Source organism: Callithrix jacchus, chromosome 13, assembly GCF_049354715.1.
Source record: "Callithrix jacchus isolate 240 chromosome 13, calJac240_pri, whole genome shotgun sequence".
Classification (NCBI taxonomy): Eukaryota; Metazoa; Chordata; class Mammalia; order Primates; family Cebidae; genus Callithrix; species Callithrix jacchus.
In genome coordinates, this window is record NC_133514.1 from 13,953,430 (window position 1) to 13,969,109 (window position 15,680).

At 40.0% G+C, this 15,680-nt stretch overlaps 1 protein-coding gene across 6 annotated transcripts in view; it reads left to right on the forward strand.

The window, feature by feature from the left end:
- The window catches only part of CCDC25 (coiled-coil domain containing 25), a 36,762-nt gene that overhangs the window by 14,962 nt on the left and 6,120 nt on the right, over positions 1-15,680 (forward strand). For all 6 annotated transcript variants that reach the window (XM_002756809.8, XM_035269916.3, XM_078347181.1 and 3 more), the window contains 4 exons: positions 2,241-2,316; positions 6,149-6,252; positions 6,466-6,668; positions 14,475-14,520. In XM_002756809.8, the coding sequence (XP_002756855.4) occupies positions 2,241-2,316; positions 6,149-6,252; positions 6,466-6,668; positions 14,475-14,520 (429 nt within the window). The remainder of the gene's footprint in view (positions 1-2,240; positions 2,317-6,148; positions 6,253-6,465; positions 6,669-14,474; positions 14,521-15,680) is intronic.

The window sequence follows — 15,680 nt, forward strand, 5'->3', positions numbered from 1 at the left end:
AGCTACTTGGGAGGCTGAGGTAGGAGGCTTGCTTGAGCCCAGGAGACTGAGGCTTTAGTGAGCCATGATCACACCACTGCACTCCAGCCTGGGCAACAGAGCAAGACCCTGTCTCAAGAACAACAACAAAACAACAACAAAAACACATCATTTTTCAAAGCTGGCTGTAAGCTACTTTTTTCCCCCATCCCTTTCAGTGATGAGATGTCCTATGTTTGTAATACAGTTAAATTCTTTTGTCCACATTCCATCTTGACATCCCCTGATTGATTATATTACTTTTTTTTTTTTTTGAGACGACAGAGTTTTGCTCTTTTGCCAGGCGCCAGGCTAGAGTGCGGTGGCATGATCTCGGCTCACGGCAACCTCTGCCTCCCGCATTCAAGCAGTTCTCCCAAGTAGCTGGGAATACAAGCACGCGCTACCACGTCCAGCTAATTTTTGTATTTTTTTAGTAGAGAGGGAGTTTCACCATGTTGGCCAGGATGATTTCGATGATTGGATTACTTTTTAATGTGACATTTTATGAACTTTTTTATATTGCTATCATATTTGTTATTTTGACTGGCTACATTAATAATATGTTGCAATTAATGTTGAAACTCCCTAGTCAGAATATAGGTTGTTTACAATTTTTCAGCATTATCAATCACCAAGAAATATCTTTTTGTGAACTACCTTCTGGTTTTATATATTTTTTTAAATATTCTCTTAGAATAATTCTTAAGAATGGAATTCCTGGGTCAAAAGATGTACATATTTTGGTAACTGCTTTTTTGCCAGATTGTCCTCTGAAAGTATTGTGCTTATTTAAAATGCTATCTACTATTTATAGGTTTTGCAAAACCTTTTTGGGTTTTATAACTTTAAAAATAAAAATAAAAACCCTTTGACCATTTTGATAAATTGAAGACGCTACTTCACTATAGCAAGAACATTCACTTTTTAGTTTAGCAGCAAGGTTAGACATTGTGCCCCATCTCATACTATTTGTTTTTGAGGACTGCATGTTGAAGGAAAAGAGGATTATGAACTCTACGGAGGAGCAAAATTCTGAATTTTTTTAGGCAACTTCTTGCCATTTTGGAACTATTAGATTTAGAGAAAATCAAGTAAAGTGTTACCAAGTTCCATTTTGGGTCAGATTAATGTTTTCTTTGGGGGGGTCTGCTGTGTCAGAAGATGGAAAGTACCAATGGTAGTCCCAAGTTCACATTACCACAAATTATTAATTGTTTGAATAGAAGTTCAATTTCCTTTTCTTTGGAAGGACATAATGAGCTCAATTTGATAATTTTTGGTAGATATGGGGTCACACTGTGTTGCCCAGGCTGGTGTTGAACACCTGGGCTCAAGCTGCCCTCCTGCCTTGGCTTCCCAATGTGTTGGGATTATAGGTCTGAGCTCCTAAACCCAGCCCAATGTGCCCAATTTGAAAGTGTATGCTCCTTGAGGAACTTTTAACTGGTTAGTTTCCTGCAGTAATGGCACAGCCGTTGTGCTTAGTGGGTACCAAGGAAGTGTTGGAGATGCAGTAAGACTAAGGGGTTCATTCAGATTAAGGGGCCAGACTGCTGGCTTTGGATTCTGGTTCTGCTGCTTACTTCCCACGTGACTCTGAGCAACACTTAACTGGCCTGTTTCCCCACCTGTAAAAGGCATATCACCTCACTTACTCATCTTTGATTTTGATATAAATTTCTGTAGAGACAAAAGAAACTTCTTCCTTGCAATGAATGGTTGAGATCTAATCTAACAAAAACTTTTTTCGTGATTAAAGCTGAAGATAGATGACCTACCAGATGTCTGAGATCTAAAACTACACCTTTTCTTTTGAGAGGAAGGTCATAGGGATCTCGGCTAGGAAGACATGCAGTTGTCAAAAATAGGCACCATTTTCCCACACAATTTCTAGAAGTTAGAATAAGAAGAAAGAGAATATAAATTACTCAGACATAATTATAATTAATTCTGGTCTTTTTTAAATTTCCTGGTGTTTTTCTTTTTTTTTACTTATTGTCAGTATTTTTCATATTACAGCTTTCTCTTATTTTAAACAAACATTCCCATAACGCACACAGTAAATTTACTTTACTTTTTCAGTGTTCTGTAACATAGCTGAAGAACCTCAGTTTTTAATCAAATCATGCCTAGTAGATAAGGCAGCAAATACCCTTTGGATGTTCCAGTGTCAATGAATAATGAGGTAGTGGACCAATGGTTTTATTTTTGTGTTTCAGGGAGAAAATATAGAAGACATCCCAAAGGAAGTGCTGATGGACTGTGCTCACCTTGTGAAGGCCAATAGCATTCAAGGTCAGTTTTCCTAGTGGTGGTTTTATAACACTGACTTTCTAGTAGTGGTTTTAGAACTTGCACTGACTTTCTGTGTCTGAAATGGATTACTTTAGTGAACATGCTGTTGACTTATGCCTACATCAAAGGAATAACATGTTCTCTGCCTTTGCCATGTTTTGTTCTTTAAGGTGGATGGCAATTTTGCTAACTGTCAAAGAACTAAAAACTGATCTCCCAACCCCTGTCGTTTTATGGTCCTATCTGAGCCTCAGCTCTTTTTACTATTTCCTTACTTTGAATATAAGGTTGTCTAGATTTGCCTATACTTAGTGTTATTATAAAAAGACTGGGAAATTTGGTAGTCTTGATAGCTAAGTGAGAATAATGTGTTTTGTGGCTTTATTTTTTAATGCTGTTTGTATCTGTATTTCCATTATTTGTCACTAGATTCTAGAATTAAAGCCCCCAAATCATGCTTTTCTACTTTTTCTTTCTCCCTTCCTCTTACATACTTTTTCCCTCTTAAATTGTGAAACTGTGAAGTCAATTGATCTTGTTACTTCCCCTCCCCACCAAAGAGAATCTTATTTAGTTGGTCTGGGGTGATCCCTCCCTGGGTTATTCTCCTGTGCAACGTGGGTTGAGAACAATTGGCCTAAGTGGCTTAGGTGGGGCCTGGCATACTGTCGTTGGTGCTTACCTGGTATTTATTTCTACTATGCAAGATTTAATCTAATCGTCATGAAGGGTCAAGAAGGATGATCATTAGGGTAAGGGTGAAGGCTAAGAAGGGAAACTAGGAGGTGGTGTTCTGCTAAGAATGGGCCAGTAGATCAGATTTTAGGGTATAGAACACAGGTCTAGATGGGGTAGAGGTTACTGTGTCTTGAGATGAAGGGGAGGGATGCTCCAGAGGGTTGGAAAGCCATCATGGTTTGGGTAGAAGATCAACATGGGGCAGACCCACAGCTGATAACAGGGATCGGGGGTTGGCGATTACAGGACAAGAGCAGCGCAGCTTTCCCCTTTCCCCGTCACTCGGACCACTTCTCACACCCTCGCTTAGGCGGCCTGAATGATGAGTCAGCATCTAGCCAAAGAAGGTAGAACTCTTACTTCACAGAGCCACTGATTTTCAACTCCATAAGTCAGCAAATTGTAATACACTTTGGGACATTCCATTTTTGTGTGTAGAACAGAATTTTCTGAGATTTTTGGCTAAGATAATCAGTTACTAAAATAAGAATTGGAATTCTTTTCTTCTGTGTTCCAAATTCCTTCACATGTCCTTATTCCTCCCCATGCTCCTGGCTTTGTTAAAAGAGACTTGGAGGTCTTATACTTGGCCAGACCCTTTCTTCCTCATCTCTTCAGAGTTTATTAGTTCTGGAGAAAACAAAGAGTAAAGAGTCATGACACTGATTTCTCTTTCTCTCCACTTCAGCCTTCTGCAGTGATAGCTCAGCTAGCAAATAAGGAGCTAAGCCCAAGGGTCTTGCTCTTCTGAGTCAATAGAAGATATGCCAAGGAGTGGAGAAAACGAGCTTTGCTATGAGAGTTCCAGAGGACACTCCACTTGTGGCACTTTGTAGGGACAAAGTTTTTCCCCAAGTTGACCACCTGTAGTGCTCAGAACCAAGGGTATTGGGTGTAAACTTGTTTGTTGCAATAGAATCACCCTGTTCTGGGTCATAGGTCTAGAATCTTAGGTCAGCCTGTTCTGAGTTCACCCAATGAATCTTTCCAGATTAAACTTTAGAAGTTGAGAAACTTTCTTGACTCCCTTCAGCCTAAACTGTTCAGTCCGGACTTCTGAGGCTGGCATTTAAGCGTCTCTGGTTTGACTGCAGACTTCTCTCCCTTTACGTATTTCACGCTGTATAGCCAAAGCCATTATTTGCTGTTTTCCGACCTTGCACCTGGCTTATATTGCTCCCTCTGCCCTCAGGTTTGTCCTTGCCATCATCAGATTCCAGATTCAAGCTAAGGTTCAGAGTCCACATAGTAGGTGTAGTAATGGTAGTAATTGCTAATGTTGATGGAGTGTTAATTACATGCCTGGCCCCGGGCTAAGTACTTCACAAATTATCCACCCTGTTGAGTTATATATTATTTTCATATTGTAGAGGAAGAATCTTAAAAAGAATTAAAGAACTTGTTCAAGGTCTTAGAGGTATCAAGTGCAGTAGAGACTGGATTTGAAGTCACCCCATTTGGCTCACATCTTCTGCCGTAACTCCTGAGCTCTGTTAGCCTCTTCGATGAACGCTTTTTCCTTCTTCAGCTCTGAGGGGCCCCACTTTCTCTGTGCTGTCTTAGCACTTTCCTGTACTCTTCCATCAGCGTTTGATGAGTTCTCCTTTTAATCAAAGTTATTTATGTGCTTACCTCACTTTAGTCGTGGAGCACAGGATTCATTGCCTGTTCATGTTTGTATCCCCCACAGTGCCTTGCACATGGAGATTTCCTAAAGAAACTTTATTTTGAAAAAACTTTCAGACATACAGAAAACTTGCAAGAATACAGCTACCATATACCATTCACTTAGATCCATCAATTTTTTAATTGTTACATATTTGTTTGCTTTCCCTATGGCATACTCATTAACTTTTTTAGCTGAACCATCTGAAGGGAAATTGTAGGTATCATGACCTTTAAACATGTTCCTCCGAAGAACGAGGGCATGGTCTTAAATAACTGCATTACAGTGATAGGATTCAGGAAGTTTAACACGGATAGAACACTATGTTCTGATATATAGTCCATATTTAAGTTTTGCCACTTGTCCCACTGCTGTTTCTTTGTAGCATTTTTTTTTGCTCCAGGGCCATGTGCTGTATCTACTTGCCACATCTCTTTAGTCTTGTGGGTTTGTCTTTCAAAGAGTGCAGATCAGTTGTAGTAACAGAATTACTAACCCACAGTTGGGGTGTGTTTGATGCTTCCTCTGGATTAGAATCCCATTACACACTTTGGGGCAGGAATATTACATAAACTGAAGTTTCGCACATTATAGTCAGGCAGCACATGATGTCATTTTACACCATTTTTTGGTGGCATTAACCTTGACCACTTGGATAAAGTGGTCTTCTAGCTTTCTCCAGTGTACATGGGGATTTAATAAGCATTGAAATTGCTCACCATCTAATTTGGAAGGACCAGAGCGAGCATGAGACCAGTGATTAAACTGCAATTTCCAGAGTGGCCAGGGAGGATATTGCAGGTATAGGGCATGAGTGGTGGAGGAGGCAGTGCAAGGGGCAGGAGGAGTGAATGGGGTACCTGGTACCCCTTCCATCCAGAGTGCCTCTGCTTTGATGGCTTCTATGTTTTCTTTGGTAAAAGGGTTCCACTGCTGAAAGAAATAATAAGCAAAACTCTATTAACTAGTCCAACTTACTGGTATTTCTTATCAGATTCAGAGAGCCATGGGGACTTTCTTACGGAGGCTCAGCTAGCTCATGGTAGTGCCCAAATAGAGTCTGGGGTCGTGAGTCCCAGGCCATGGCTTTCCATTACTGCTTAACCTTTACAGTCAAGGACTCCTTTGAGAATCTGAGGAAATAACCGCAATGATAATTTTGCATCCAATTTAAGAGAGTCCGCAGAAGTCCCTGAAGCTAATCCATGGACTGCTGCTTGCCATAGTAATATTCTGTTTGAATTTTGTCAGCTTTACCATTTGCCTTTTGTGGGTGGTTTTTGAAAAAGTGGTGGTGTTTAAAACGACGGGTGGCCTGTTCATGCTAAGCCGTTTCCCTTGTCGGCTGATGGCAGTTTGCCAGTGGGTAAGGGAACACATTGCTCAGTCTCATCCTGCCTGCATGTTGAAGACAGTCTCTCTTGGCAGGCTGCAAGATGAACAACGTTAATGTGGTATATACGCCGTGGTCTAACCTGAAGAAAACAGCTGACATGGATGTGGGGCAGATAGGCTTTCACAGGCAGAAGGATGTAAGTGTTTTGTACCATTGAAGGAGGCGGAGCCCTGATACTGAATGTAGTATCCTATCTTTTCTGACTGACGCCATTGTTGTTGAGGGCTGAGCATGATGTATGTTTTCTAAAGGGAATTAAACTGGGTTGCTAAACCCCTGGAAAGCCTTACCCCTCTCGGGAGAAAAAAACAAAAAGATGCAATATTTTTTTCTCCTATCTCCTTTAAAGGTAAAAATTGTAACAGTGGAGAAGAAAGTAAATGAGATCCTGAACCGATTAGAAAAGACCAAAGTGGAGCGGTTCCCAGACCTAGCAGCAGAGAAAGAATGCAGAGATCGTGAAGAGAGGAATGAGAAAAAAGCCCAGATTCAGGAAATGAAAAGGAGAGAAAAAGAAGAAATGAAGAAGAAGAGGGAAATGGATGAACTTAGGTATGTTAGAGCTGTGCTATTGAGCCTGACTTCAAAGATTCCCTGATGATTTTAATCATGTATCAGCCATTAAGAATGATACACTGGTGGAAGGAGGGACATATAACTAGCTCAGAACCGTAAACTGGTTTTAAAAAAAGGCATTTATATTAATGTGTTGGTTAAAAGAATTGTTGTTTATGGGGGCAGGATATGAAAGTGGATGAAATAAAATAACTAATTTTATTCATAGATGAACCTTCGTAAGCTATCTTTAGTTTGCTTTGTGAATTTCTTCTGGAAAGGACAAGATGCCAGGGGAGGTTTTACGATTGACTAGCTGTACTATTTAAATAAAGTTGTGTTGGCTCTAAAAACCAATGCTAGTAACTCTCAAAGCTGTTTTTTTTGTTTGTTTGTTTGTTTTTTTGAGACAGTCTCACTCTGTCACCCAGGCTGGAGTGTAATGGCATGATCTTGGCTCACTGCAACCTCCGCCTCTCAGGTTCACGCAATTCTCCTGCCTCAGCCTCCCAAGTAGCTGAGATTACAAGTGTTTGCCACCATGCCTGGCTAATTTTTTATATTTTTAGCAGAGACAGGGTTTCATTATGTTGGCCAGCCTGGTCTCAAACTCCTCATCTCAGGTGATCCACCCGCATTGGCCTCATAAAGTGCTGGGATTACAGATGTGAAGCCACTGGCTTCAAAGCTATTTTTAAAACTTTCTACATTTTGAAAGTCTAAAGTAACATAGCAAGGTCTGCTTTAAAGCACTACATTTTAAAATAGCTAAATAGTTCAAATACAATTTGGCTCCTGAAATTCTAGTGAAGAAGGCCATGGGAATAATGATTATGTTAGTTTTCTATTTCCATTGAAACAAATTGCCACAAATTTAGTAGCTTAGAACAACACAGATTTATTGTCTTCTACTTCTGTAGACTGTCCAGCAAGGTTCTCACTGGGCTAAAATCAAAGCGTCTGGAGGCACCAGGGGAGAATCTTTCCTTTCAGCTTTGAGAAGCACCCACATTTCTTGGCTCCTCCTCCAAAGCTCTCCATAGTCACAGCCCCCTCTCTGACCACTGCCTTCTCTGCTTCAGTGTGATTAGATTTGGCTCATCCAGATAATTCACGATAATCTTTCCATCTTAAGGTCCTCAACTAATGACATCTGCAAAGTCTACTTTGCCATATAACACATTTATAGGTTCTGGAGACTGAATGTAGATGTTCTCCCATATAGTGTTGTACCCTAAGAGCCCCTAGTTGTTCTAATTAAAGCAAATTAATCCTGCAAATACTCATCGCAGAACTCCTACATTTTTCCATGATTTTTCATTTGCAGTACATATACCAAAAAGAAAAAAGGGTTACTGATAACGTATATTGCCTTTGGAAATGGTGTAGAATCAGAAACAAGTTGCTTAGACATGTCCTACCCAGTTTTCTTGGAATGCCCTGGATTCTTAGAAAGACTGTTGGGTCAAAATGCAGGTGTAATGATTATGTACTGTTATTTATTATTCACACGTTTCTGGCTGGGGTTCTCCTAAAACAGGCTTAGTAGCCTCATTTAAAATACAGTGTTCAAATGGAGAGCTTCAGAAATGTTATGCTGAGTTGTAATATGAGGCCAACTAACATACATGTTTAAATATTTGATACGGCTAGAATTGTGAGTCTGATTTGTGTTTGAAGTGAAAGAAACAGTATTAACTCCATCAGTGTGGTAAAATTTATGGCATTCTGGGTGATGCAAGATTTAGAGCAGTTAATTCTTCTTTGTTTTGAGTTTTGAGTGGGTGGAAATTTTAGTGGCCTTTACAGATCTAACATAATTTTGTTTAAGAACATGATGGAACATCATAATAGGAATGTAAGATCACCTAATTTACTTATAACATTTAATAAGGAAGAATCGCTTACCCTTCTGAACATTTTCCAGCTGCCAAACACTGCACTGCAAAGTGCTTTACTTCATTCTCTCATTTAATTCCAGCAATAGCCATGGCAGGTTTTTATCTGTGTCTTATAGAAGAGGAAACTGAGTCTGAGAAGCAGTCAGAAACTTGCCACAACCTCATGTGACTACTTAGTCTCATTCTGATTCTCAAACCTACATACATTACTTACTCTACTTTTCTGCCCTTTATTCACTTTATTCAATTTTAAAGTAATTTTTATTCAATATAAATCAGTCAAGTAATTTATAGATGTCATAATCCCAATTAAACTGCATGCTACTAAAATTTAGGACATTAGTATGATTTTTATGAGTTTCAAAAATTACAAGCATTTAAACAAAATGTGTCAACCAAAACACAGATTTTGTATCTTCTGGGCATTTTTCTATAGTGTCATCAACATATAAAATACTCCTATTAACTGAAGGGAAGACTCAATCTTATTGAATAAGATTTTTGCTTCAAAAGTTTATCTAATCAGTCCTACTTTCTAAGTTTCACTAGTCATATGTATTTTTTAATAATCTCCATCAATCTCAGAAAACCAAAAACAATTGCTATGTTTATTTCCATTAACCATATGCCACACAGACAACTTTCTGTCACATGCTGCAGAGGATAGAAGAACGTGGCACAGGGCTACAGTGCTGGGAACAGGACTTGGTGACATTGCAAAGGTTTGCTTGGCACATCCAGAGCTGCTGTTTGCCTGCTGTGTTCTGCAGCTTTTGTGAAATCTCAGCCATAGGCTCTAAGCTGCTGACTTGTTTTGTAATCTGTTTTTATACACTTTGCAGTGCTAGCATCACTTTCATTTCTGTCTTTGAATCTTCTACCCAAGATAAAGAAATCTACGCCTATTACCTGATTTATTTTAATTTTGCATTTTTTATTTGGCTTTTTGTGTTATTGTACCAAATATTTATTACATCAAAATTAAGTCAACCCATGTAGATGTCAAAACCAGAAGAAATAAGCAATAGTCAGGGAAACCTCATTAATAGTGGATGGGTGAGTAACAGATGAGAGGTTGAGGTAGTCAAAACAAAGGGTAAGGACTATGGCTACCTGAGAGGGCTGTTTAAAAGTTGAGATGGGGCTGGACAAAGTGGTTCATGCCTATAATTCCAGTACTTTGAGAGCGTGAGCTCAGGAATTTGAGATCAGCCTGGGCAACAAAATTAGACTCTGTTTCTATAAATAAATAATTAGCCAGGCATGGTGGTGCAAGCCTATAGCCCCAGCTACTCTAGAGGCTGAGGTGGGAGGATTGCTTGAGCCCAGTTGGCCAAGGCTGCAGTGAGCTCACTGCACGCCATCCTGAGTTACAGAGCTAGATCCTGTCTCAAAAAATAAAAAGTTATGATAGAGACTGGGAGATCAGAATAAGAACCCAAAGCTCAGGAAACTGAAATGAGAGAAGTATAAGACCCAGGTGAAATGGTAAGTCATGGGGAAATGTATCTTCAGTTTGAATATTGACATGAACTTGATTTTCAGGCAAAGATTACCTCAGCGTGGAGGATAATGTGGAAAGATTTTAGCTCGTAACTGACAAAGCAGCAATCCAAACTGAAGTCTAATTCTCAAGCCAAGAGTCTATAGTGTGCTTCCTTTGAGGCAAGGAATGAACAGACTGGCAAGGCTGGAGTTGAGGGCATTCATACACAAGTGAAAGAATGAAAAATTAGGTATATTGTAGAGTGACTTAAAAGGTTTCCTTTTGTCCAGGATTCATGTTGTAAGTGATAAAGAGCCTTTATACGTTTTGTAGAAAATTGGGAAAAAGTAGACTTACAGGTCAAATGAAGTCACTTTGCTGATCTGATTAAGGGAAACAGAGAGGGTGTGTCTAGGTCAGTTAAGAGGAAATGGTGAGACCATTAACCAATCAAATGGATGACAGTCTCATGAAGAACTGACTTCTTTGTACCTTTTTTTGTTTATCTTAAACATACTGTAAATAATACTCTGTGTGCTGTGCCTCCTTGTCTTATCTCTGAGCTCCTGTCTGGGAAGTACTCGTGCATCCTTGCCTCCCCTTAGAGGGGACAGAGCCCTTTGTCTGTGCAGTGAATGACTAGTCCTACATCATGAATCCAGTGAGATTAGCTTCCCTGGTATGGTGATTCCTTTTTTGTTTCAATTTTAAAGTAATTTGTATTCAATCTAAATCAAGTAACTTATAGATGTCATAATTCATATTAAACTGTATGCTACTAAAATGTAGGGCATTAGTGTGACTTTATGAGTTTCAGAAATTGCAAGAATCCAAACTAAACTTAAAAACCAAAACATAGTTTTTATATCTTCTAGGCTTTCTTCCATAGTGTCCGCAACATACAAAATAGTCATATTAACTGAGAGGAAATAATTCTCAATCTCATTGAATAAAATTTTTGCTTGAAAAGTTTAATTAGTCCCACTTTCTTTTCTTTTTTTTTTTGAGACGGAGTTTCGCTCTTGTTACCCAGGCTGGAGTGCAATGGCGCGATCTCGGCTCACTGCAACCTCCACCTCCTGGGTTCAGGCAATTCTCCTGCCTCAGCCTCCTGAATAGCTGGGATTACAGGCACGTACCACCATACCCAGCTAACTTTGTGTATTTTTAGTAGAGACGGGGTTTTGCCATGTTGACCAGGATGGTTTCGATCTCTTGACCTCGTGATACACCCGCCTTGGCCTCCCAAAGTGCTAGGATTATAGGTGTGAGCCACCGCGCCCGGCCCAATTAGTCCCACTTTCTAAGCTGTCACTAACCACTTGTGTTTTTAAATAATCTCCATGGATTCAGAAAACCGAAAACAATTGCTATGTCTGTTTCTGTTAAACACATGCCAAACATATCCCTGGCTGGAGTGCTGGGGTGCCATCATAGCTCACTGCAGCCTCCAATTCCTGGGCTCAAGCGATCCTCCCACCTCAGCCTCCTGAGTAGCTGAGACTACAGGCTTATACCATCATGCCCAGCTAGTATCTTTATTTTTTTTAGAGATGGGGTCTTGCTATGTTACCCAAGCTGGTCTCAAACTCCTGAGCTCAAGTGATCCTCCTGCCTCAACCTCCCCAAGTACTGGGATAAAGTCATGAGCCACAACACTTGGCCCCTGATATGGTAGTCTTGAAGCCAAGATCAAAACTCCAATAGCTAAAGAGTTGGAAGCAGTGCTCTAAGCAGAGGGAGCTACGTATGCAAAAACCTTGTATGGGAGCAGCAAGGCAAAATGCAGGACTAAAGTCGTAAGTGTCTGGAGCAGCAGGGGTGAGAGGGCACTTGGATCAAGGGGTCAGTCTATGAGGGCCCTTGCTGGCCATGTTTGCCCTCATCCTAAGAGCATGGTGAAACCATCAGAAGGTTTTAATCAAGGGTTAATACAATGAAGCTTGTGTTTTGGGAAGGTCACTTTGCTGACCTCACAAGGGAACCAGAGTGCGTGTGGCTAGGTCAATTAAGAGCATTCCACATCATGGATGATGGTAGCTTAGACTATGGGGTGGAAAGAAGTGGATCCATGAGAGAATTTTAGGTAAAATGTTAGGACTTGGTGATAGTTTGGATTGAGGTGAAGGGCAGGGGAAAGGGAACTAAGAATAGCTTTGAGGTTTCCAGTTGGAAATGGAATGGACAGTGATGCCATTCTTTGAGCTGGGGAACAGTGGAAAAGAACTAAACTGGTTTAGTAGGGGAGACCATGAGCTGGAGATGGCCATAGAACCCGAAAATACCCTTGAGATCTCAAAAAGATGTCAGGGAGTTAGTGGGACTAATGGAAATGAGGCTCAGAGGAATGGGTTTTTTGGTTTCTTTGTTTTTTTCTTTGTGACTGAGTCTCGCTTTGTCGCCCAGGCTGGAGTGCGGTGGCATGATCTCAGTGCACTGCAACCTCCACCTCCCACGTTCAAGCAATTCTCCTGCCTTAGCCTCCCAGGTAGCTGAGAGTACAGGCATGCACCACCAAGCCTGGCTAATTTTTGTATTTTTAGTAGAGACAGGGTTTCACCATGTTGGCCTCACTGGCTTCAAACTCCTGACCTCAAGTGATCCACCTGCCTTGGCCTTCCAAAATGCTGGGATTATAGATGTGAGCCACTGTGCCCGGCACAAGGTAAATATGTGCATCACTGTCACACAGATGGGAATTCTGACCCAGTGTTTCTTCAGCCTGGGAAGATAGATCCATTTAAATCTTCACAAGTGATTTTCAGATGCAGTGAGAACTGGCATTCTCTGCTCTAACCACTTGTGTTCCACAACATGTTTTTCTCCTCCTGCTCATGCAACCTGTTCATCTTGTCTGTTTTTTAGTTTTTTTAATTCCTTGTAGACACTGCTTACTCTTAGAAGCTTCAGCTGGTCTCTCCCTCTGGGTGTCTCCCAACTCATTATCTTTGACTGCGGCATTTCTCCTTCCCACTGGTCTTCAGTTTCTACAGTTCATATTTACTTGGGTGTCTCACGATGACTTCAAATGCAGCATGTCTCAAACCAGGCACATCTTCTTTGCAACATTTTTTCATTTCTCCTATTTTTTTCAAATCACTGAAGCTATAAATGTTGATGTCATTGTTGTTTCTCCTGTTTTATTCCTTCTTACCATTACAGCTGTTAACTCCAGGGACTCATGCTCTCAGATTGGGGTATTGCAGTAAGCTGTGGCCTGATAAGAGTGTGAACTTAGGAGTCAGACCTCCTTCAAAACCTGGCATCTCTTCTTATCTCTGAGACCTTGGACAATTTACTTAACCACCCTGACTCTGCTTTCTTATTCTGTACAATGGTCTTAAAATGCTCCTTGACCTATTAGGTGGTTGTAGGGATTAGCAGTTATTTATGTAGAAAGCACTTTCTACCATTATTAGCAATGGTAAACACTGTTACTGTGAATGGACCTTCTGCTTTGACTGCCTTGCTCCTCTCTCTACTCTGTTTGCTACACATTACTCTTTTCAAAACACTGGTATTATGTAGCCTCACTTTTCTTCGTCTCTTTGTATATTTTTTAATAGTACTTTTCACTGTAGTTATTGATGAATACGTCTTATTTCCCCTTCTAGTAAATTCTGTGGGTCCAGGCTTTGTGTTAGTCATCGTTTTCTGTTTTCTTCTAATCTGATCCTTCACCCAGGCTTTGCACAGGGTCTTATGCATCATGGATATCTAATAAATACCCATTGAACCTTATGGCTTTACTCAGTTGTGTATTCTGGCTTCTTGCTGAACACATTGTGTTCAGTTGCGCAATTAGGACAACATAATTGGTCCCCACATCCAGCCTGACTTCACTTTACTTTGAGAACCTACCTGAATTAGCTGATCTTGAGCAAGTCCTTATAGATACCATCTGTGTCTCTTTGCTCATCCCACTCTCTGGATGTGAAATGCCCCCTCATTCATCCTGCCCACTTGACTGGCTTGGTTTGGTTCCGTCTTGTCTGTGAAGGGTGCCCTGACAGTTCCTGCCCACACTGATGTGTTTGCTCCTTTGAATTCCTGTAGCATTTACAGTCTGAGCTGTATACCTCACTTGTAAATCATATCAGATCTTGGTTGTAGGTGAATTTCCCCATGTGAAAAGTAGGAATAATGCCAGCTCTCTCGCCAAGTTATTGTGGAGGTGGTCACATGAAACAAGCAGAGAAAGCACTCTGTAAACTGTAAAGTGCTGTGCACATCTTTTTGATTGTTTATAAATATTTATCCTTTAAATGTTACAATCTCCTGGAGTGCAGAGGTTATATCTAGTAGCTCTTGTGTTTCTTCTAAAGCCCATGAGCAGTGCTGGATACACAGGAAATGTTCATCAAATCTTTGTTGGCTGGATCACAATAGTTTAAATGCGTTTTTTTTCCCTTCTAGGAGCTATTCATCACTAATGAAAGTAGAAAATATGTCTTCAAATCAGGTATGTTCAAGTGGTGTGCATATAAGTTTGCCCTGAAATAACTCACTAAGCGTTTTTTATAATTGTGTTACTGGCCATTATTGCTTTGCATGTTGCAAATAGGTGACCATGATTTGGTAACAGGACACCACTCAGGCTGGATTCTGTCAGGCATTGTGCCTCCTTCCCTGCGGATGTTCTCACGTGTGTTTAACTAGGCCATCTCAGGGAAAGAGATTGTCAGAGCTTGTGTACTGTGGAGTACAGGTCCATTGATTTTATATTTATAGGACCTTATTCTTTATTTCCCGTCTTTTCTGATGGAAGGCTTGCAAAAGTGCCTTTAATTATTAGTTTTCTTTGTCAGTATAACCGAGTGACAACATAATTATCACCTTCAATTAAAATAAAAGTACTTACCCTAAGATCGTACGTGACTAAGTGAAGCGTAAGTGACAAAATTGGTTGTTTTCATATTCCTTAGGACCTGAGATAAAAACAGATGGTGACCTGTAACATAGTACTGAAAGGATCTTCTTAACATCACAGCTAATTATTTCATTGGAACCACGTCAGAGAATTACTGCCCTTGAGGACTGTCTTTCCCAAAATTTATTTTGAGGTGTCTAAAGATAGCACAATTTACACACTATTGAATAGTCTGCAGAAAATGGAAACTGGGTGGAGATATTTGGGATTTTGCATGTTTCATAGTATAGTTTAAAAATATAGTCATCCCTCAGTATCTGTGGGGGACTGGTTCCAGGACTCACTAAAGCTACCAAATCCTAGTATGCTTGAGTCCCTTGTGTAAAATGGAGTAGTATTTGCATATAACCTATGCATATCCTTCCATATACTTCAAGTTCTCTACAGATTACTTATAATACCTACTTAGTGTAAATACTATGTAAATAGTTGTCATACTTTGTTTTTTAAAATTTATATTATTTTTATTGTATTTTTTAAATTGTTTTTTTCCTCTAAGTATTTTTGAGCTGAGGGGTTGAATTCACAGATAAGGAAATCAAGGACCAACTGTAACAGAATTTAAGATCCCTTATAAATCATCTAGTCAAACCCCAGATTTAGCGCATGAATTAGAATTAATAGGATTTTATGTCTTGTTTATATCTATATCACTTTCTAAAAATTTGTAAGAACAACATTCTTATTCCCAT